Below are 20,588 nucleotides of genomic sequence, written 5' to 3'. Positions count from 1 at the left end.
ATTATTATATTTTATTCAGGCAAACCTTGCAAACAAATTAATATTAAAAAACGAAATTTCAATTTTTACAAGTCGGTGTAAAAATGTCCAACCTATCGGCTGCCCGAAACATCGGCACATCTGACCATCTCTAGCGGCCGACATATTGAAAATTGCTCTTGTACCGTGCGGATCGCGTGAATTCAGTCGCTGCGAGAAAAATACGAATAACTGCTGAAAATCAATAGCATAATTAACAAATTAACTGTGAAGCAATAGAGTTGCCGTCAAAGTGTAAGTTTGCACCAAATTTCCACCCGTAGCCTACTGATAGTTGGGTTCAAAATGCAATTGAAATTTGGTTTGCGTGTGAAGTGAAAATTTTTTCGGGTCAACGCCACACCCTCTCAGGGCGTCGTAAAAATCCAATTAAACATGGAAAGTGCGAGAGCAGAGTCTTGACCATTGCTCAAAAAGCCGAACGGCCAGCGCCGGTGCTCGATTAGTCATCAAAATTAAAGATATTCTGCCGAAAAATCAGGATTCCAATTGCAGTTGAAGAAAAGTATCTGGTACTCCAGTTGTGCATGAGTGTGCGTGTGTTATGCAGGAGTCGGTGTGTGTGTACGTCATCGGGTGTTGGTGGTGCGGCAACTTCAGCAGAGAGAAAGCGCGTTGGTGAGAGCGCTGGCTCTCATTTCTTTCCCTCTCTATGTTTGTGTTCGTGTCTGTGTGTCTGCAGGAGATAAATAAATGTTTGCCTTACATTTGCGCAAACCTGTTTAGGTGGGAAATGTCCTTGACTTTGCTTAAGGCTTGTTTTCGGTCCCTGATCTCAGTGAAGGTGGGGACTTCAATGGGTTAAAATTATTAAATCTATTCAGTTAATTTTGGGGCCTCGATCCATTTCGTGTTCCTCATCATTGCTCATAATTCCAAACCGTTCGCATTACGTCATCCCAAGCTATTTTCTGATAGACACTTCAATTAATGTAGCCTATGCGTGTGTAAGTGAGTCCGTGTATTTTCTCTCGCTCTCTTTTTGAGGGAAGCCTCTCTCGCACTTGCCGTTTTCTGTTGTTGTTTGTTATTTGTTAGCGCGATAAACAGTTAAATTGGCTGTGTTTGTGTGTATTTGGAATTTGTACGGCTGCCAAGCCTTGGTGTGTGTTCTTCTCTCCCTCTCCCCCTCTTGCTCTTTCTTTCTCTCTCGCTTATTTCAATTTCCTGTGGCACAACGCATGAAAAGTGTTTTGAATATATGTGCTGTTTGTTTGTTTGTCTGCATGTTTGACCCACCCCACGCCAAACCCCACCCTCTTCCCAAATGATGTCACTTCCCACGGCCACAGACTTTGCGGTTCGCCGCCTTATTTGATCCCTTTCTCCCTCCGCTTAACACCAACCGCAAATATTAAGTAATCTATATTGAATTCCGGACATTTCTCAGATTTCCTTATCGTAATTGCTCAAATTTGGAATTTATAGATTTGGCTGTACAGTGAAAATTGGCTAATTAAGAATAACACAAGAATTGTGGTGTTTTATAAGGTCCGAGCTCTTGAGAAATATTAAAGTACATTTTGGGAAAAGAAATCCCTTAAATAGGGTCAAAAAATGACAGGCAATTATGGCAATTTTTCGAAAAATTAAAACTCACAAAATCATGAATTACCTTTGTTTATAGCTTTTGGGGTTTATAAAAATATATTTTTGAATAATCATAAATTTATATTCTGAAATTATATATTTAAATAGGCCAAAAAATAATTAATTCGTTTTATTTGATAAATTTTATTGTCCTATCATAATTTATATTTAGTCTAAGTTAGCCTACGGTCAAATTTTGTATGTACAAATGATTTAAATCCTTCTCCAACTAACTAAAACCCTTCTATCCTAATATTTTCAAACTTTATAGCTATTAGTACAGGTGATGATGTCATCATTGCCGCCTAAATTAGACAACTTGCAACGTCTTTCGTGCCGTTTACTTTGATTTAGTTTAGTATGTGTGAAAAAAAGTGATGTCAAGAGAAAATCTACCAAAATCCAAACAAAATCTAAAAATAAAAGTACAACATTAATTAGAAAACGAAGCCGAGCGTGTAAAGAAGCCAACATTTCCCTTCTCTCCTCTTCCGTTGCAGGGAATCAAAGCAAAAGGGAGAGAGAGGGATTGAAAAATTGGAGGAGTGGCGAAGGAGTGAGAGAAAGGTCAAAAATAGCTCTCGAGAGGCAGCCTTTAAAAATAGAGCATCAGGCCATGCCAACGAAGTCAGAGCCTTGGATGTTATAGATATACATAGAAATGCCACGACCGGAAGAGACCCATCTGCAGCAGCTGCTTGTACAGCTGGAGAAGGTGCCACGCCCCCAGCTGCAGCAGAAGTTTCTTGCCCACTTTAGGAAGCAGAGCAACTGCAGCCTAGAGGACTTTGCAGCCTACTTTCTGGCCGCCTTGCGGCAGCAAACGAGTCAATATTTCCAAGTCAGGAACTCAGACACACCGGTGCACTCGTTACCTGGGACCCCTGTCCGTCAGCCAAAGCCGCCGCCTGGCGATGCATCCAAAGAATTAGATGAGAACCTGCAGCAGCAACTACTCAATGACTCACTTCTCAACCGGAGCAGCTGCAGTGTGGAGTCCACGTCGACTCCACTGCGACAGCAGGGCCGCAGATCCATGCCTGGCAGCGGCAACAACCAGTTTTGCAGCACGCCACAGACCACAGGCCACAGAAGCAATGGTGGTGGTGGAGGTGGGCACAGTTTTTGCCTGGGCGACTTTCTGGTTAACTCGCCCAACCAAGGACAGCAACGATCTAAAAAGAAGACTACTCCACAACAGTCGCAGAATCAACATCAGTCAACGGGAGCTGCTTCCGGCGGCACTGTGCAGTCTAAGCCACGTAGACGTGTCCTCCCCATGACCATCAGCAAAAATGTTTCGGCCGGCTCATCTTTCGGAGACACCAGTTCCTTTAGCAACGACAATAATCTGTGGCGCCTCTCCCAGAGCAGCGAACTTTTCGATAGAAGTCAAGGAGCTGCCTTAGATATGGAGGCGCGAAAAACCCTGCTCCTGCATAAGCAGGAGATTAAAATCGAGGCGCCGCCCCTTAACGTCAGTCAGCTGGAGGGAAGGACACCAGAGGATGAGGTCTTTCCGCACGACACATTCTCGCTTGAGGATGTGACCGATTCTAATCAGTTGCAGCTCCTCTCTGTCATTTATAGTCTTCTCATTGACCTTAATATGGTGCCCAATGTCCTGAGCGAACTCAGTTTCGTGCTACAGTTGATTAATGTACGAGACCTGGGACAATCTACCGTTGGTACAAGTCTAGACTGCATGCCTTTGCAGCGCGTCTCCTCTGACTACAAGAGCTGCGTTTACTTTGCGTTGAAACTCCTGGAGAACCAGCAAAGGTTACTTCTGCAGCTGGACAAGAAGACGTTGGGGGTGTTGCTTCAAAACGAGAGACTGAACCTGCTGCCACCGGGCATTGTCCAACAGCTAGAAGCGTCCTACCAACAGAAACAGGACTCGGCTCCATCTGTGGCTCTAGACACGTCCTCCTCCTCGCAACACAACGTATACTACCATGTCGAAAAGGACTCACGGGATAATTTTCCCTCGCAGAACGAGTTTGCAGCCTTCAAGACGCAGCGAGATTTATTTTACAAGGCCCTGAAGCAGTGGGAGCTAGGCCACCTGAATCGCAATTTTAACTTCACCTCGGAGGTGGCGCCCTGCATCCGGGAAATCTTCAAGGTGTCGGAACACCCGGTGAACATGGCACACTTTGCCAAGCTGTTTGTCAGTCAACTGCTGATCTCGGCCACCGAGAACACTGAATCGCCCGAGGAACTTGGCTTAAAGTTGGACCCTCTCAGACTCAATCGCTTGGCCCAGCGCCTGGTTACCTCCGACTCCAGTGTGGAGGGTCAGTTTCCCCGATCGCAGGCGTTTTTCCGTGACTTTATAGCCGGCTGCTCATCGATGGCGTTTCATGTGCAGCTCAAGCTGGCCTTGTTTGTTCAGTTGCTGCGGCACAACGACTCTACTTTTGATTTGCTGCAGTTGTCCGAGGATGTCTGCGCTGAGGAGGAGCAGTCTGCGCAGCAGGGACTCTACATAGTACGTGTACAGACGATGGCCCATATGCTGATTTTAGCCAAGTTTTTGGGTTTTGTAAGCGTTCTGCCCTTCAGCGGGACTACCCAGCACGGAAATCCTTCGCCGCCGTATCTGTGCCCGCAGCAGTTGCAGTTACGCAGTCGCTTTCAGCCGGATTTCAATCTCCGGGAGACATTCGAGCGGTCGATGCGCAATGGCAAGCTGCTCATCTCGCTGCCGTGGCTGGTCCAATACCTGGCCATGCTAGATCCGGTCAGCCTGAATCTGCCAGACGCCCTGGCCACCCTGGAAATACTTTACGGATTATATGCTTCGTTGGGTATGGAGAAATCTCAGCCTGGAGCAGTGTTTATAGCCAGGTGTTGTATTGGCTGGCTGCTAGATGCACAGCCGCAACTGGTTAATGCCTACTATAGTCACAGGTCAATCAAGACTAAATCAGCGGCCGTTGTGGAGCTTTGCCTAAGTGGAATCCGCTGTCATGAAAAATCCCTTGGCCCCCTGCTGGAGGAACTGCTGCCCATTGCCTGTCCCTTTCTCCAGGAATTCAGGGTAAGCATAACGCCCTCTCGGCAGGCGAAGAGTGGACGTTTTCGGTACATAACCACACGCCTAGAGCAGCTCCAGCAGGGAAGCAGTAGCAGCAGCACCTCTGTTACCCAGGACCCAACGGTTTCCAGCGAGCAGACACCTGCGGAGCAACAGCAACGAAAGCTAGCCGATGCCTTCTTGCACTCCCAGAACGCCTCCACACGACGACTGATTGAGTTTGTTACGGAGCGCAGCTTCAAGTGCGTGGTCAAGGATGCCCAGCAGGAGATTCTGCTGCCCTCCAAGGCCTCTGCGGATGCCAAGGTAAACGAGATATGTTCCGTAAAGCAGGATGATGTCTTGCAGCAGCTCCAGCACATCTTTCAGGGGGCCAAAGAGCAGGCCTGCCAAAAATGGAAAGAACAGGTGCCCCAGATGTTGGGCCAACGCATAGCACAGTCACTGGAGGCCCTATTGCCCGCCAGTACAAATGCAGTGCTCCGTTCCACCTACGCCCACCTGATTCGCGGCCAGGCGCAGACCCAACTACAGCAGTGGCTGCAATCCAGCGTACTGCAGTCCACCTTCTATCACGGCGACCTCAAAGAGCTCGCCATCAAGGTATGCAACTCAAACAAGAACAAGGCGGAAGCAGCAGCTGCCGGCGGTGGCTCCAATGAACTTCAGCTCAGATCGGATGTGGGATTTAGCCTTTCGGAGCTGCTGTTCCAGCTGCAGCAGTGGCTGCATCACCTCAGCCTGCGGCCGGAGAATGTGGGCAGCCGCCAGGAGTTGGGCGAGCTGCTGCGACAGTCTCAGCACGCGGTTCTACTGCCACAATTGCCCACGATTTTCTATCATCTGATTGGTTCAGGATTGGTGCATCTGCTTCAGTTATTTATCAATCGAAAGCCCGACTTCCTAGACGAATACGTTATCTCCGCTTGCTGTACAGTGTGGCGTTCGCCTCAGTTCAAGGCCAGCGAGGCCTATCCCGGAATTTTTGAAGGCCTGCTGAGCGTGCGCTTTATTCAGGAGCTGTCTTTTAAACAAAATGGATTTCGCCTGCTGGAGCAGCTGCTCCGCTCCATGCTGCTTACTGGAGCAGTGCGTGCGGATCATCTTAACGAGATATTTATGCCGCTTTTTGCGGAGAACTGGCCACCGCATGTGTGGAGCACCCTTTCCAATCTCCTGCAGCAGCTCTCGCTTTCAGGGAGCAATGGCCTAGGCGGCGCTGGACTCGACACATCCGGAGACAGTAATGAAGACGAGGCCAAGTCGCATCTTTTTATGGAAATGCTGGCCGATCTATCGCGCGATCTGGATAGTTTTTAAGGTCTAAAAAACGTTGGTTATGTCATTTATCGTTTCTGTTTCGAATAAAACGTTCCTTTTTGATATACTTTTCTGGTGAAAATACCTCTGAAATGATGAGAACTGTCTTTATTTGGTCTGTTGCTTGGCGATAAGATAGCGATAGCCGGGCAGAACCTAATCAGTGGAAGAATGCGTCAGTGTAGCAGTTTTAGTTCGGTTATTGAACGTTGAGGCCTGCCGAGAACTTAAAGGGGACGAGGTTGCCAGCCGATGTGATCATCGATCGATGTGAGGGGCCGTTGGCAACGTTAAGTCAATATATGAATGTTATTTTTGTGTGCGAAAAATTGTTAAAATGTTGCCAAAGAACTGCTAAAAGAGAATCGTTTCTATCAGGAAATATATTTAATCTATTTTTATTTAATTATGTTTATTGAAAGATTGTAAAAATAAACGTTTAGCTGAGAATAACAATTTTCAGCATAAAAGTTCGCAATTTGTCAGTGATTACTATTTTCTATTTGTTCCATGAATGACCGGTAATTCAAGCAATTGACGAGCGGCTGCTCTGTGCTTTTGTTTGTGCTGATTAAAGCGAATTCAACTAATTATTTTCCCCTCTATTTCCTCCATTACAGTTGTGCACGGTCGAACATTTGATGAGGAGAAGGAAGAACCAGTTGCAGTATTAAAACGAAACCAAGAGCAGCTTTAGAAATTTTACTGAAAGCTTTTCAATATCAAAAACGAACGAAACTCTTAATACACAAGTAAATACGAACCAAGCGAAATGGAGAACTTCACACCCAAGGAGGTGAAGATCCTCGAGACGGTCGAGGACATTCAGGAGCGACGTGAGCAGGTGCTGTCCCGCTACAATGAGTTCAAGATCGAGACGCGCCAGAAGCGCGAGAAGCTCGAGGATTCGCGCCGTTTCCAGTACTTCAAGCGAGATGCCGACGAGTTGGAATCTTGGATCCACGAGAAACTGCAGGCGGCCAGCGAGGAGAGCTATCGCGATCCCACCAATCTGCAGGCCAAGATCCAGAAGCACCAGGCTTTCGAGGCGGAAGTGTCGGCGCACAGCAATGCCATCGTATCGCTGGACAACACCGGCCAGGAGATGATCAACCAGCAGCACTTTGCCTCTGAGACGATCCAGCGTCGTCTTGATGAGCTGCACCAGCTGTGGGAGCTGCTCCTCAGTCGTCTGGCCGAAAAGGGTTTGAAGCTGCAGCAGGCACTTGTCCTAGTGCAGTTCCTGCGCCAGTGCGAGGAAGTCATGTTCTGGATCAAGGACAAGGAGACCTTTGTCACGGCCGACGAGTTTGGTCAAGATCTGGAGCATGTGGAGGTGCTGCAGCGTAAATTTGACGAGTTCCAGAAGGACATGGCCTCACAGGAGTACCGCGTAACGGAGGTTAACCAGCTGGCCGACAAGTTGGTCCAGGACGGCCATCCCGAACGCGATACAATCACCAAGCGCAAGGAGGAGCTCAACGAAGCCTGGCAAAGGCTTAAGCAGCTGGCCATTGTGCGCCAGGAGAAGCTCTTTGGAGCCCACGAGATCCAGCGCTTCAATCGGGATGCTGACGAGACTGTGGCCTGGATTGCCGAGAAGGATGTGGTGCTATCGTCCGATGACTATGGCAGGGACTTGGCCAGCGTCCAGGCCCTGCAGCGCAAGCACGAGGGTGTCGAGCGCGATCTGGCTGCTTTGGAGGATAAGGTTTCTACTCTGGGAGCCGAGGCCCAGCGACTGTGCTCCATCCATGCCGATCACAGTGACCAGATCCGCGACAAGCAGGCGGAGATTGCCAACTACTGGCAGAGCCTTACCGCGAAGGCACGCGAGCGCAAGCAGAAACTGGATGAATCCTACTACCTGCACCGCTTCCTGGCCGACTTCCGCGATCTGGTGTCCTGGATCAATGGCATGAAGGCCATCATCTCGGCCGACGAGCTGGCCAAGGATGTGGCCGGTGCCGAGGCTCTGCTGGAACGCCATCAGGAGCACAAGGGAGAGATCGATGCCCGCGAGGATAGCTTCAAGCTAACCACCGAGTCTGGACAGAAGCTGCTGGAGCGGGAGCACTATGCCGCCGCCGAGATCCAGGAGAAGCTGGCGGCTCTGGAGAACGACAAGAGCTCACTGCTGGCACTGTGGGAGGATCGTCGCATCCTGTACGAACAGTGCATGGATCTTCAGCTCTTTTACCGCGATACTGAGCAGGCCGACACCTGGATGGCCAAGCAGGAGGCTTTCCTGGCCAACGAAGACCTGGGTGACTCCCTGGACTCGGTGGAGGCCCTGATCAAGAAGCACGAGGACTTTGAGAAGAGCCTGGCCGCTCAGGAGGAGAAGATCAAGGCTTTGGACATCTTCGCCACCAAGCTGATCGATGGCCAGCACTATGCCGCCGACGATGTGGCCCAGCGTCGCCAGATGCTGCTTGCCCGCCGTGCTGCCCTCCAGGAGAAGTCTTCGAAGCGCCGCCAGCTGCTGGAGGACTCCAATCGCTACCAGCAGTTCGAGCGGGACTGTGACGAGACCAAGGGCTGGATCAGCGAGAAACTCAAGTTCGCCACGGACGACAGCTATCTGGATCCCACAAATCTCAACGGCAAGATGCAGAAGCACCAGAATTTCGAGCACGAACTGAATGCCAACAAGTCGCGCATTGAAGACATCACCAATGTGGGCACCGAGCTGATTGAGAAGCAGCACTATGCCGCCGATCAGATCAACACTCGCATGCAGGAGATCGTCGTGCTGTGGGAGACGCTCGTCCAGGCCTCGGACAAGAAGGGCACCAAGCTGAATGAGGCCTGCCAGCAGCAGCAGTTCAATCGCACCATTGAGGACATTGAGCTGTGGCTCAGCGAGATTGAGGGTCAGCTGCTGTCGGAGGATCATGGCAAGGACCTGACCTCTGTCCAGAATCTGCAGAAGAAGCATGCTCTGCTGGAGGCCGATGTGATGGCCCATCAGGATCGCATTGAGAGCATCAAGGTGGCGGCTAATAAGTTCATCGAATCGGGTCACTTTGATGCTGATAACATCCGCAACAAGGAGGGCAACCTCTCGGCCCGCTATGCCGCTCTCGCCGCACCCATGGGCGAGAGGAAGCAGCATCTGTTGGACTCGCTTCAAGTGCAACAGCTTTTCCGTGATTTGGAAGACGAGGCAGCCTGGATTCGGGAGAAGGAACCAATTGCTGCATCCACGAACCGCGGTCGTGACTTGATTGGCGTCCAAAACCTGATTAAGAAGCATCAGGCCGTTCTTGCCGAGATCAATAACCATGAGGCTCGCCTGCTGAATGTGATTAGCTCGGGTGAAAATATGCTCAAGGATCAGCCCTTCGCCAGTGACGACATCCGCCAGCGACTGGAGGCCCTGCAAGAGCAGTGGAACACCCTGAAGGACAAGTCCAATCAGCGCAAGCAGGATTTAGATGACTCACTGCAGGCTCATCAGTACTTTGCCGATGCCAACGAGGCGGAGTCTTGGATGCGCGAGAAGGAACCAATTGCCACTGGCAGTGATTATGGCAAGGACGAGGATTCCTCGGAGGCCCTGCTCAAGAAGCATGAGGCTCTGGTCTCCGATCTGGAGGCCTTTGGCAACACCATCCAGGGACTGCAAGAGCAGGCCAAGAACTGCCGGCAGCAGGAGACGCCCGTGGTGGACATCACCGGCAAGGAGTGCGTTGTGGCTCTGTATGACTACACCGAGAAATCCCCCCGCGAGGTGTCCATGAAGAAGGGCGATGTTCTCACCCTGCTGAACTCGAACAACAAGGACTGGTGGAAGGTGGAGGTCAACGATCGCCAGGGCTTTGTTCCGGCTGCCTACATCAAGAAGATTGAGGCTGGACTGAGCGCCTCGCAGCAGAATCTGGTGGATAACCATTCGATTGCCAAGCGCCAGAACCAAATCAATTCGCAGTACGACAACCTGCTGGCCCTGGCCCGCGAGCGCCAAAACAAGCTGAACGAGACCGTTAAGGCTTACGTGCTGGTTCGCGAGGCTGCCGATTTGGCCCAGTGGATTCGGGACAAGGAGAACCATGCCCAGATCGCTGATGTTGTGGGCGAGGATCTCGAGGAGGTGGAGGTACTGCAAAAGAAGTTTGACGACTTCAATGACGATCTGAAGGCCAACGAGGTGCGTCTGGCCAACATGAACGAGATTGCCGTGCAGCTGACTTCCCTGGGACAGACTGAGGCCGCTCTGAAGATCCAAACCCAGATGCAGGATCTCAACGAGAAGTGGAACAATCTGCAGACCCTCACCGCCGAGAAGGCCAGCCAGCTGGGCTCTGCCCACGAGGTGCAGCGCTTCCATCGCGACATTGATGAGACCAAGGACTGGATTGCCGAGAAGGCCAATGCCTTGAACAACGATGATTTGGGCAAGGATCTGCGCAGCGTCCAGACCCTGCAGCGCAAGCACGAGGGCGTGGAACGTGATCTGGCCGCCTTGCGTGACAAGATCCGTCAGCTGGATGAGACCGCAAACAGGCTGATGCAATCGCATCCCGACACTGCCGAGCAGACGTACGCCAAGCAAAAGGAGATCAATGAGATGTGGGACCAGATAATCACCAAGTCCACAGCCCGCAAGGAGAAGCTACTGGACTCGTACGACCTCCAGCGATTCCTGAGCGATTATCGCGATCTGCTGGCCTGGATCAACTCGATGATGAGCCTGGTCACCTCCGATGAGCTGGCCAACGATGTTACCGGTGCCGAGGCTCTGATTGAACGTCATCAGGTAAGGATTTTGCTGGGGAGCATTACGTTTAAGTTAAACTAGGTTATCTACAGGTCTGTTTGTGGTTTATTTTAAGTATACTTCTCAAGCAGGCCTGGAAAAAGAGGGGAAAAAATCCTATTAAGTCTTATATTCCCTTCTTTAGACCCGTTTTATCCTTATTTTGAAACCCCTTCGAACTATATCTTGTTTCTATTTGGTTTTCGTTTCTTTATTTGGTTTGTGTCATGTCATAAACGAACAACAAACAATCGACAACAACGCCAACTACAACGGTTCATCATGGTTCATGACAACAACATCCTAAAATCCCCCATCATGGTTATGTTTCTGCATTCCAAACCCTAAAAAAAAAATCAAATGAATTCCAATCCCAGGCACATCGTGCTGAGATCGAATTTACGTTGGGCAGCAGCTCGGCTCCAGGAGCCACCGCCTCCTCGAGCACCAGCATCGCATCTCCATCCGGCGACGAGGTAGTTCCTTCGCAAATGCAACATCATTCCAAGTCAACATCCGTGTTTTGTTGTGTTTTTATGTTTATATGTTTGCGCCTCTCTGATCCAAACGTTCTTGTGTACTATCATCATCTTTAAAACCCATTTTCAAGGTGTACTTTTTTCGGCAACACTTGAAAACTCTTTTCTATCTTTATGGCAATCAGTGTATATATATCAGATAATATTTTTAAGCTTTTGGCTTCCTTATTACATACACGCACATGTTTTTGTTCCTTGAGTAACTCCAAGCTGTTTCTCGTTATCTTATCTAATATGGCTTACACATGTCGGGCAATCATACTCATATAACCCTCACACTTGGATTTCACAACATAAGATAGAACTATAAACATAATTATTATTGATAAATATCATTCGAACTCTGAAGATTGACTTTTTTTTGCTTTGATTTTGTTGTCTGATACCTAAATATTTATATGCAATTAATCAGATTTTATATCGACAGTGTCTAGATTTTAAAGATGTTCTATAAATCTGATATTTTTCAATTATATTTGAATTGTCAATATTTTAAAATTAAATGCGATATTTTTTTAAATTTCGGTATAATACATTGGGATATATTCTCAATATGATATTTCCATACTAAGCGCTATATCTTAGATGGATATATTACTTAGACTTTTTGTATTCCTTTCTATATATATACCTAATTCCTAACTATCTATTTTAAAATTTTAAAACTTCAAACCCCACCTAGAACAGAGGTTAAATTTATGTGCAAAACAAACCCCAAGTTAGAGCTCTCTACATAAAACCACACCCATTATAATCATACAAACATACAAACCCCAAAAATCCGTTCATTCTCTTCAAATTCCACCCACTTTATCATCCACCGAAAACGGTTTAGTTTAACTTCGTTGTTACTTTTGACTAATTTGAAGCTGCAGCGCAATCGTTCCTCAGCGGCCAAGCATTGCCATGTTGTTCTAACCCGGCGTTGTTACCATTCCCAAAGTCCACAATGTTTCAAAACTAATCCTCGTCTCAATTCGAATCTCCCCTTTAGGAACATCGCACCGAGATCGATGCCCGTGCCGGCACCTTCGGAGCCTTCGAGCAGTTTGGCAACGAGCTGCTGCAGGCTAATCATTATGCCTCGCCCGAGATCAAGGAGAAAATCGAGGATCTGGCCAAGGCACGCGAGGATTTGGAGAAGGCCTGGACAGAGCGCCGTCTGCAGCTGGAGCAGAATTTGGATCTGCAGCTATACATGCGCGACTGTGAGCTGGCCGAGTCATGGATGTCGGCCCGCGAGGCCTTCCTCAATGCGGACGACGATGCCAATGCCGGTGGCAATGTGGAGGCTCTGATCAAGAAGCACGAGGACTTTGACAAGGCCATCAACGGGCATGAGCAGAAAATTGCTGCCCTGCAGACGGTGGCGGATCAGTTAATTGCCCAGAACCATTATGCCTCCAACCTGGTTGACGACAAGCGCAAGCAGGTGCTGGAGCGCTGGCGTCACCTCAAGGACGGGCTCATCGAGAAGCGCTCGAAGCTGGGCGATGAGCAGACTCTGCAGCAATTCTCGCGCGATGCCGATGAGATCGAGAACTGGATCGCTGAGAAGCTGCAACTGGCCACCGAGGAGAGCTACAAGGATCCGGCCAACATCCAATCGAAGCACCAGAAACACCAGGCCTTCGAGGCAGAGTTGGCGGCCAATGCCGATCGCATTCAGAGTGTTCTGGCCATGGGCGGTAATCTTATTGACAAGAAGCAGTGCAGCGGATCGGAGGATGCGGTGCAGAAGCGACTGACCCAGATCGCCGATCAGTGGGAGTATCTGACCCACAAGACCACCGAGAAGTCGCTGAAGCTTAAGGAGGCCAATAAGCAGCGCACCTATATCGCTGCTGTCAAGGATTTGGACTTCTGGTTGGGCGAGGTCGAGAGTCTGTTGACCACTGAGGATTCTGGTAAGGATTTGGCCTCTGTCCAAAACCTCATGAAGAAGCATCAGTTGGTCGAGGCGGATATCGTGGCGCACGAAGACCGCATCAAGGACATGAACAACCAGGCCGATTCCTTGGTGGAGAGCGGCCAGTTCGATACTGCCGGCATCCAGGAGAAGCGCCAGAGCATTAATGAGCGCTACGAGCGCATTTGCAACCTGGCTGCCCATCGTCAGGCGCGTCTCAACGAGGCCCTGACCCTGCATCAGTTCTTCCGCGACATTGCCGACGAGGAGAGCTGGATCAAGGAGAAGAAGCTTCTGGTTGGCTCCGACGATTACGGTCGCGATCTAACTGGAGTTCAGAACCTCAAGAAGAAGCACAAGCGCTTGGAGGCTGAGCTGGGCTCCCATGAACCGGCCATCCAGGCCGTGCAAGAGGCCGGTGAGAAGCTAATGGATGTCTCTAATCTGGGTGTGCCCGAGATTGAACAGCGCTTGAAGGCTCTAAACCAGGCCTGGGCCGAGCTGAAGAACCTGGCTGCCACGCGCGGCCAAAAGCTGGATGAGTCGTTGACTTACCAGCAGTTCCTGGCCCAGGTGGAGGAGGAGGAGGCCTGGATCACCGAGAAGCAACAGCTGCTGTCCGTGGAGGATTACGGCGACTCGATGGCCGCCGTTCAGGGTCTGCTTAAGAAGCACGACGCCTTCGAGACCGACTTTACTGCCCACAAGGATCGCTGCTCGTTGATCTGCGATCAGGGTAGCGAGTTGGTGGAGGCCAAGAACCACCATGGCGACTCCATTGCCCAGCGCTGCCAGCAGCTGCGCCACAAGCTGGACAACCTGTCGGCTTTGGCCGCTCGCCGCAAGGGCGCTCTGTTGGACAACTCTGCCTATTTGCAGTTCATGTGGAAGGCCGATGTGGTGGAAAGCTGGATCGACGACAAGGAGAACTATGTGCGCTCTGATGAGTACGGTCGCGACCTGTCCACCGTGCAGACGCTGTTGACCAAGCAGGAGACATTCGATGCAGGTAAGAACAAACGGGGGGATTATAAAATATAATGCCTGGAGGAGTACATTACATTTGGTCTACCCAGGTCTCAATGCCTTCGAGCAGGAGGGCATCCACAATATAACGGCGCTGAAGGACCAACTCATCAACGCCAGCCATGCTCAGTCGCCGGCTATCCTCAAGCGTCATGGTGACGTTATTGCCAGGTGGCAGAAACTGCGCGACGCCTCCGATACGCGCAAGCAACGACTGCTGGCCATGCAGGAGCAGTTCCGCCAGATCGAGGAACTCTACTTGACATTTGCCAAGAAAGCTTCGGCCTTCAATTCTTGGTTCGAAAATGCCGAGGAGGATCTCACCGATCCTGTTCGCTGCAATTCGATCGAAGAAATCCGCGCCCTGCGCGACGCCCACGCCCAATTCCAGGCGTCACTGTCGTCGGCCGAAGCTGACTTCAAGGCATTGGCAGCACTCGACCAGAAGATCAAGAGCTTTAATGTTGGACCCAATCCCTACACATGGTTCACCATGGAAGCTCTTGAGGAGACCTGGCGTAATCTGCAAAAGATCATAGAGGAACGCGATGGGGAACTTGCCAAGGAGGCCAAGCGTCAGGAGGAGAACGACAAGCTGCGCAAGGAGTTTGCCAAGCACGCCAATCTCTTCCACCAGTGGCTGACAGAGACAAGGTGAGTGGGGTGGTTTGGGTTTTACTTGATCCAAAAGTGTGTGTTGGTTTTATTCATTTGTTTTTTTTTTTTTAATGTTGTGTGGGATCGAATCCATGATGCACCATCCACATCCCAATCCACACAATTCCAAAAACTCTTGTGGCCTCGACTCTCTCTCTCTCTCTCTCGTCCCCCATTCAAATACGTAACTGAACGAATGTATTCTATTTTCTAGATATTATATGCTGGGTTATAACCGTCAAGGGTAATTAAGCGAGCAGGGGTGGGCAGGGTCCGACTCCTGTCTCAATTCAACTGCGTTTCAACTACCATTTTCTGTTGTGTGATCTCTCTTTTTTGGTTCCTTAACGCGTGTTGTTGGAGCTCCACTAACTCTATAACTCTTGCTTTTGCGACTCGTGCTGATGCGAGCGCTTGTACATATTCGTATATATCGTCGTGCAACGAACGACCTAAGGCTTAGTTTTAGTTAGTTGCATTAGCCACGTGCACCCACTTGGAGTGCCTTGAGGTGCTCTTCCGGATTCTCCATTATTCTTTTGGTCTCACCTCAAAATCTAAAACTCTTTAGCATGCCTAAATCGAGAGCAAAATAAAATGTAGTATACAGAAAAAAAAAAAAAAACAAATTGCAAATATGTAGAACTCGAGCAATTTAACATGTTTTCTCATATGGTTTTCAGTTTCAGTTTTATCGAAGAGTTTAACAAAAATCTAGTAGCTTTTCTTTACCAAAAATCCAATTTAAACTAGGGATGTTAAAAATAAACCATGACAATTATATAATTGTATCTTTGTATAATTTTATTTTATAATTAATACAACTATATAATAGTATCATGATATATAAACATCCCTAATTGAAATGTTTTCTTTGACGCCATATTCTTATTTTTAACTCGCTTTCTAGCAATTAGACAATTTGTGTCTTTTATTAGTTGCTGAACTCAAAAGAAAAACCCTTAACAAAACTTAACACTAATCCCGGCCAGAACGATTATCGTGCCCTTAAATTCCCACAGACACCTGTAAATAAATACAAGCCACGATACAAAATGGGAAGACAAGCTAGTTGTGAGCCCGCAAATTATATTCGCTGCCCCCTTACAGACCTCTAACCAGATTTGCTTTTCTTAATGCATTATTATCATTGTAACGTTCCGATTTGTTTTGAGACCTAACCTCGATATTCGATATTGTGTGCCCTACTAACGTGTGTTCCTTTTGTCTTGGCAAACCAACCAACCAACCAACTGTCCACCCACAGAACGTCCATGATGGAAGGCTCCGGTTCCCTGGAACAGCAACTGGAGGCGCTTCGCGTCAAGGCCACCGAGGTGCGTGCCCGTCGTGTCGATCTGAAGAAGATCGAGGAGCTGGGCGCGCTCCTAGAGGAGCATCTGATCCTGGACAATCGCTACACGGAACACTCGACGGTGGGCCTGGCCCAGCAGTGGGATCAGCTCGATCAGCTATCCATGCGCATGCAGCACAATTTGGAGCAGCAGATCCAGGCGCGCAACCACTCGGGCGTCTCCGAGGACTCGCTTAAGGAGTTCTCAATGATGTTCAAGCACTTTGACAAGGATAAGAGCGGCAAGCTAAACCACCAGGAGTTCAAATCCTGCCTGCGCGCCCTCGGCTACGATCTGCCCATGGTTGAGGAAGGCCAACCGGATCCGGAATTCGAGGCCATACTCGATGTGGTGGACAATACCCGCGATGGCTATGTTTCCCTCCAGGAATACATTGCGTTCATGATCTCCAAGGAGACGGAGAACGTGCAGTCCTACGAGGAAATCGAGAATGCCTTCCGCGCCATCACTGCCGCCGACCGCCCCTACGTTACCAAGGAGGAGCTCTACTGCGTAAGACTACATAAATTGAAAAAAAAAAGGGATATCTCTTGTTAATCAGTTGGCTTTTCCATTGCAGAACCTCACCAAGGACATGGCGGACTATTGTGTGCAGCGCATGAAACCCTTCCAGGAACCGCGATCCGGCCAGCCCATCAAGGATGCCCTGGACTACATCGACTTTACGCGAACGCTATTCCAGAATTAAAGAACCGAACCACCCTGTTCTGGTTCAGTGGCGCCTGAGAAGCATATTGTCTTACAATCTAAATCTATTTCTAAAGCAAACAAAGAAAAGTAAACAAAAATATATATATATTTACACCATTATTTTCAATAATTTAGTCTCTAAGTCCAAACTGTTTAATGCTTATTTAAGAACCTATGCCACAATGAACCTAAATTCAACAATAGCACCGCACACTGCAATACATATTTATCAAAAATGACTATAAACCCTTTTGTAGTTTTTTGCATTTATTTACCGAAAAGAAAGTATCTTAAATTTCAGTTTTGTCGCCGGAGAAGAGTATTTAATCGAGGATATAATCAATGCCTGCAATGAGAGAATATATAAATAAAGCTTAGCTTCCAGTATAATCGAGCAAAAACTCTCAAAGTTTCCATACTAAATGTTCGTGTAACCTTGCCACTTGAGCATACAAAAATACAATTGAAATACAAAGAAATTTAAGATACTATTGCTGCTTACCCACGAAAATACATACATACATAATAAACAGCATTCAGACTTTGTGTTTTCTACGTGTATTCGAAACGAAAGTAGTAAACTTTTTCAAAAAACCAACAAAAATATATAAATAAGAAAAAAGGAATACAGTAAATATTTGCCTCTGTATTGATCGTATATTTACAATCCGTGAATTTGCAAAAATAAATATCGCTGCATGTCGAAAAAAATGTATAGCTGGAAGAGTGTTTCGTGTCGAAGGGGCCACATGGGAGTGGAGCAAGCAAAGCACACCAAAGTATTACCCTATTTTCGTCAGAATAACAACCAATTTTTAATTAGAGTACATTTATTTATTTGTGCAAGGTCATGTGCAGGTATCATTAATGTTAGTTTACATTTTAGTTATTTGTAATATAAGAAAAACATTTGAATAATTGGGGTATTCCGAGGGAATGCGTTGGTTGAGGTCCTATAGAAAATAAAAAATCTTTGCGCAGTGAGAAAGAAACTATTGAACGCTGTTATGTGCGGTTCGGATGTGTGTTATAAGACTATTTCTCCTGGAAAATGACTTTGGGCAGTGGGAAAACTTTTATGGTCGGTCTCCAATACAATTCCTGATGTGTCTATTGAGATGACTACTCGTGGAAAACGCCTTTGAGCAGTGGGAACACTTGTATGGTCGCTCTCCAGTGTGTGTACGGATATGTCGATTAAGAGTACTTATCTGGGTAAATGACTTGGAGCAATGGGAACACTTGTATGGTCGCTCTCCAGTGTGTGTACGGATATGTCGATTAAGAGTACTTCTCAGGGTAAATGAGTTGGAGCAGTGAGAACACTTGTATGGTCGGTCTCCAGTGTGAGTTCGGATGTGATTTGTAAGAGCACCTTTTTCGGAAAATGACATTGTGCAATGGGAACACTTGTATGGTCGCTCTCCAATACAATTCCTGATGTGTGTTTTAAGATGACTACTCGTGGAAAACGTCTTTGAGCAATGGGAACACTTGTATGGTCGCTCTCCAGTGTGTGTACGGATATGTAGATTAAGAGTACCTCTGTGGGAAAATGACTTGGCGCAGTGGGAACACTTGTATGGTCGCTCTCCAGTGTGAGTTCGGATGTGTTTTTTAAGATCACCTTTTTCGGAAAATGACTTTGAGCAATGGGAACACTTGTTTGGTCGCTCTCCAGTGTGTCCACGGATATGTACATTAAGAGTACCTCTCTGGGAAAATGACTTTGAGCAGTGGGAGCACTTGTATGGTCGCTCTCCAGTGTGTCCACGGATATGTACATTAAGAGTACTTCTCTTGGAAAATGACTTTGAGCAGTGGGAGCACTTGTATGGTCGCTCTCCAGTGTGTCCACGGATATGTTCATTAAGAGTACTTCTCTTGGAAAATGACTTTGAGCAGTGGGAGCACTTGTATGGTCGCTCTCCAGTGTGTCCACGGATATGTACATTAAGGGTACTTCTCATGGAATATGACTTTGAACAATGGGAACACTTGAACGGTCGCTCGCCAGTGTGTGTACGGATATGTACATTAAGAGTACTTCTCTGGCGAAATGACTTTGAACAATGGGAACACTTGAACGGTCGCTCTCCAGTGTGTGTACGGATATGTAGATTAAGAGTACTTATCTGGCGAAATGACTTGGAGCAGTGGGCACACTTGTATGGTCGCTCTCCAGTGTGGCTACGGATATGTACATTAAGAGTTCTTCTCTGGGGAAATGACTTTGAGCAGTGGGAACACTTGTATGGTCGCTCTCCAGTGTGAGTTCGGATGTGTTTTTCAAGAGAACCTTTTTCGCAAAATGACTTTGAGCAATGGGAACACTTGTATGGTCGCTCTCCAGTGTGTCCACGGATATGTACATTAAGAGTACCTCTCTGGGAAAATGACTTTGAGCAATGGGAACACTTGTATGGTCGTTCTCCAATACAATGCCTGATGTGTGTTTTAAGATGACAACTCTTGGAAAACGACTTTGAGCAATGGGAACACTTGAACGGTCGCTCGCCAGTGTGAGTTCGGATGTGATTTTTAAGAGAACCTTTTTCGGAAAATGACTTTGAGCAATGGGAACACTTGTATGGTCGCTCTCCAGTGTGTGTACGGATATGTAGATTAAGAGTACTGCTCTGGGGAAACGACTTTGAGCAGTGGGAACACTTGTATGGTCGCTCTCCAGTGTGGCTACGGATATGTACATTAAGAGTACTGCTCTGGGGAAACGACTTTGAGCAGTGGGAACACTTGTATGGTCGCTCTCCAGTGTGGGTTCGGATGTGTTGTTTAAGAGAACCTTTTCTGGAAAATGACTTTAAGCAATGGGAACACTTGTATGGTCGCTCTCCAGTGTGTGTACGGATATGTAGATTAAGAGTACTGCTCTGGGGAAACGACTTGGAGCAGTGGGAACACTTGTATGGTCGCTCTCCAGTGTGAGTTCGGATGTGTTGTTTAAGAGTTTCTCTCTGGGAAAATGACTTGGAGCAGTGGGAACACTTGTATGGTCGCTCTCCAGTGTGTCTACGGATATGTCGACTAAGATTACCTCTGGAAAATGACTTGGAGCAGTGGGGACATTTGTACTGTTCTTTCGTCTCGCTGAAACCAACACCATGATTTACATTGACTGGTAGATTTTTAGTATTTTTCATCTGGAGGTAGATCTCGTGGCTCGTCTCTATGGTTTGGCGTATCTCGAAGGCGGCTCGTGCACAGTGCAGGCAAGAGTCGCAGATGTTTTCGGGATAGCAATCTCCTTTAGAAATCTCGTAGGGAGTGCATTGGGTGATCATATCGGCGATGGAGATCCCTAGTCCTTGAGCGTTGTCGAATATGTTGATCATTACAGGTGACGTTCCCAGGCAAACGCGACAGATTTGACTAAAATTGAATGCAGAGTGTGTTTTCACAAAACGATTTAAGACCTTCAGTATTGAGATTGACTTACACTTCCATGACTTCAACTGCTGAGGCTCTTTTTACTTGTATTAGTATTATACTTGGATACAGTTTTTAAATCCCGCAAAACTCTGAGTGGGTAAAACATATGATCAAAATTGTTCATCCTGTGGATTAGAGGTGGAGAAAAATTGATAATTTCGCGACTATCGATAACAAATTCGAAGTT

General features: G+C 47.8%; 3 protein-coding genes across 10 annotated transcripts; 2 read left to right on the top strand and 1 right to left on the bottom strand.

Moving 5' to 3' along the window:
• The first annotated feature begins 133 nt into the window (after nt 1-133).
• alpha-Spec (alpha spectrin) lies at nt 134-17,666 on the top strand. 5 transcript variants are annotated; one of them, XM_070285874.1, is made up of 8 exons: nt 134-273; nt 6,613-10,754; nt 11,132-11,230; nt 12,288-14,211; nt 14,279-14,882; nt 15,100-15,129; nt 16,153-16,753; nt 16,821-17,666. In XM_070285874.1, the coding sequence occupies exons 2-8, from the start codon at nt 6,765-6,767 to the stop codon at nt 16,947-16,949; spliced, it is 7,377 nt and encodes a 2,458-aa protein (XP_070141975.1). In that variant the 5' UTR covers nt 134-273; nt 6,613-6,764; the 3' UTR covers nt 16,950-17,666. The 5 variants fall into 5 exon arrangements, with proteins under 5 accessions (XP_070141975.1, XP_017029643.1, XP_070141977.1 ...); XM_070285875.1 differs by lacking the exon at nt 134-273 and adding an exon at nt 410-551; XM_017174154.2 differs by lacking the exon at nt 11,132-11,230.
• On the top strand, nt 138-6,470 carry dlt (codanin-1 like protein dlt). Of its 4 annotated transcripts, XM_070285878.1 has the most exons (3): nt 174-273; nt 1,901-2,054; nt 2,130-6,470. In XM_070285878.1, exon 3 carries the CDS (start codon nt 2,291-2,293, stop codon nt 5,990-5,992), a length of 3,702 nt encoding a protein of 1,233 aa, XP_070141979.1. In that variant the 5' UTR covers nt 174-273; nt 1,901-2,054; nt 2,130-2,290; the 3' UTR covers nt 5,993-6,470. The 4 variants fall into 4 exon arrangements, with proteins under 4 accessions (XP_017029645.1, XP_070141979.1, XP_070141978.1 ...); XM_017174156.2 differs by lacking the exon at nt 1,901-2,054 and having other exon boundaries at nt 138-273; XM_070285877.1 differs by lacking the exon at nt 174-273 and adding an exon at nt 422-551 and having other exon boundaries at nt 1,901-6,470.
• A 105-nt stretch (nt 17,667-17,771) lies between the features above and the next one.
• Nucleotides 17,772-20,523, bottom strand: LOC108079747 (zinc finger protein 271-like). Its single transcript, XM_017174162.3, has 2 exons — nt 20,409-20,523; nt 17,772-20,341 (listed from the first exon to the last, which is right to left on the bottom strand). Exons 1-2 carry the CDS (start codon nt 20,414-20,416, stop codon nt 18,028-18,030), a joined length of 2,322 nt encoding a protein of 773 aa, XP_017029651.2. The 5' UTR covers nt 20,417-20,523; the 3' UTR covers nt 17,772-18,027.
• Between the last annotated feature and the right edge of the window lie 65 nt (nt 20,524-20,588).

The sequence above is a fragment of the Drosophila kikkawai genome, chromosome 3L, assembly GCF_030179895.1.
Source record: "Drosophila kikkawai strain 14028-0561.14 chromosome 3L, DkikHiC1v2, whole genome shotgun sequence".
Classification (NCBI taxonomy): Eukaryota; Metazoa; Arthropoda; class Insecta; order Diptera; family Drosophilidae; genus Drosophila; species Drosophila kikkawai.
Note: the sequence above shows the minus strand (reverse complement) of the source record. Positions and strands in the feature narration are given on the sequence as shown.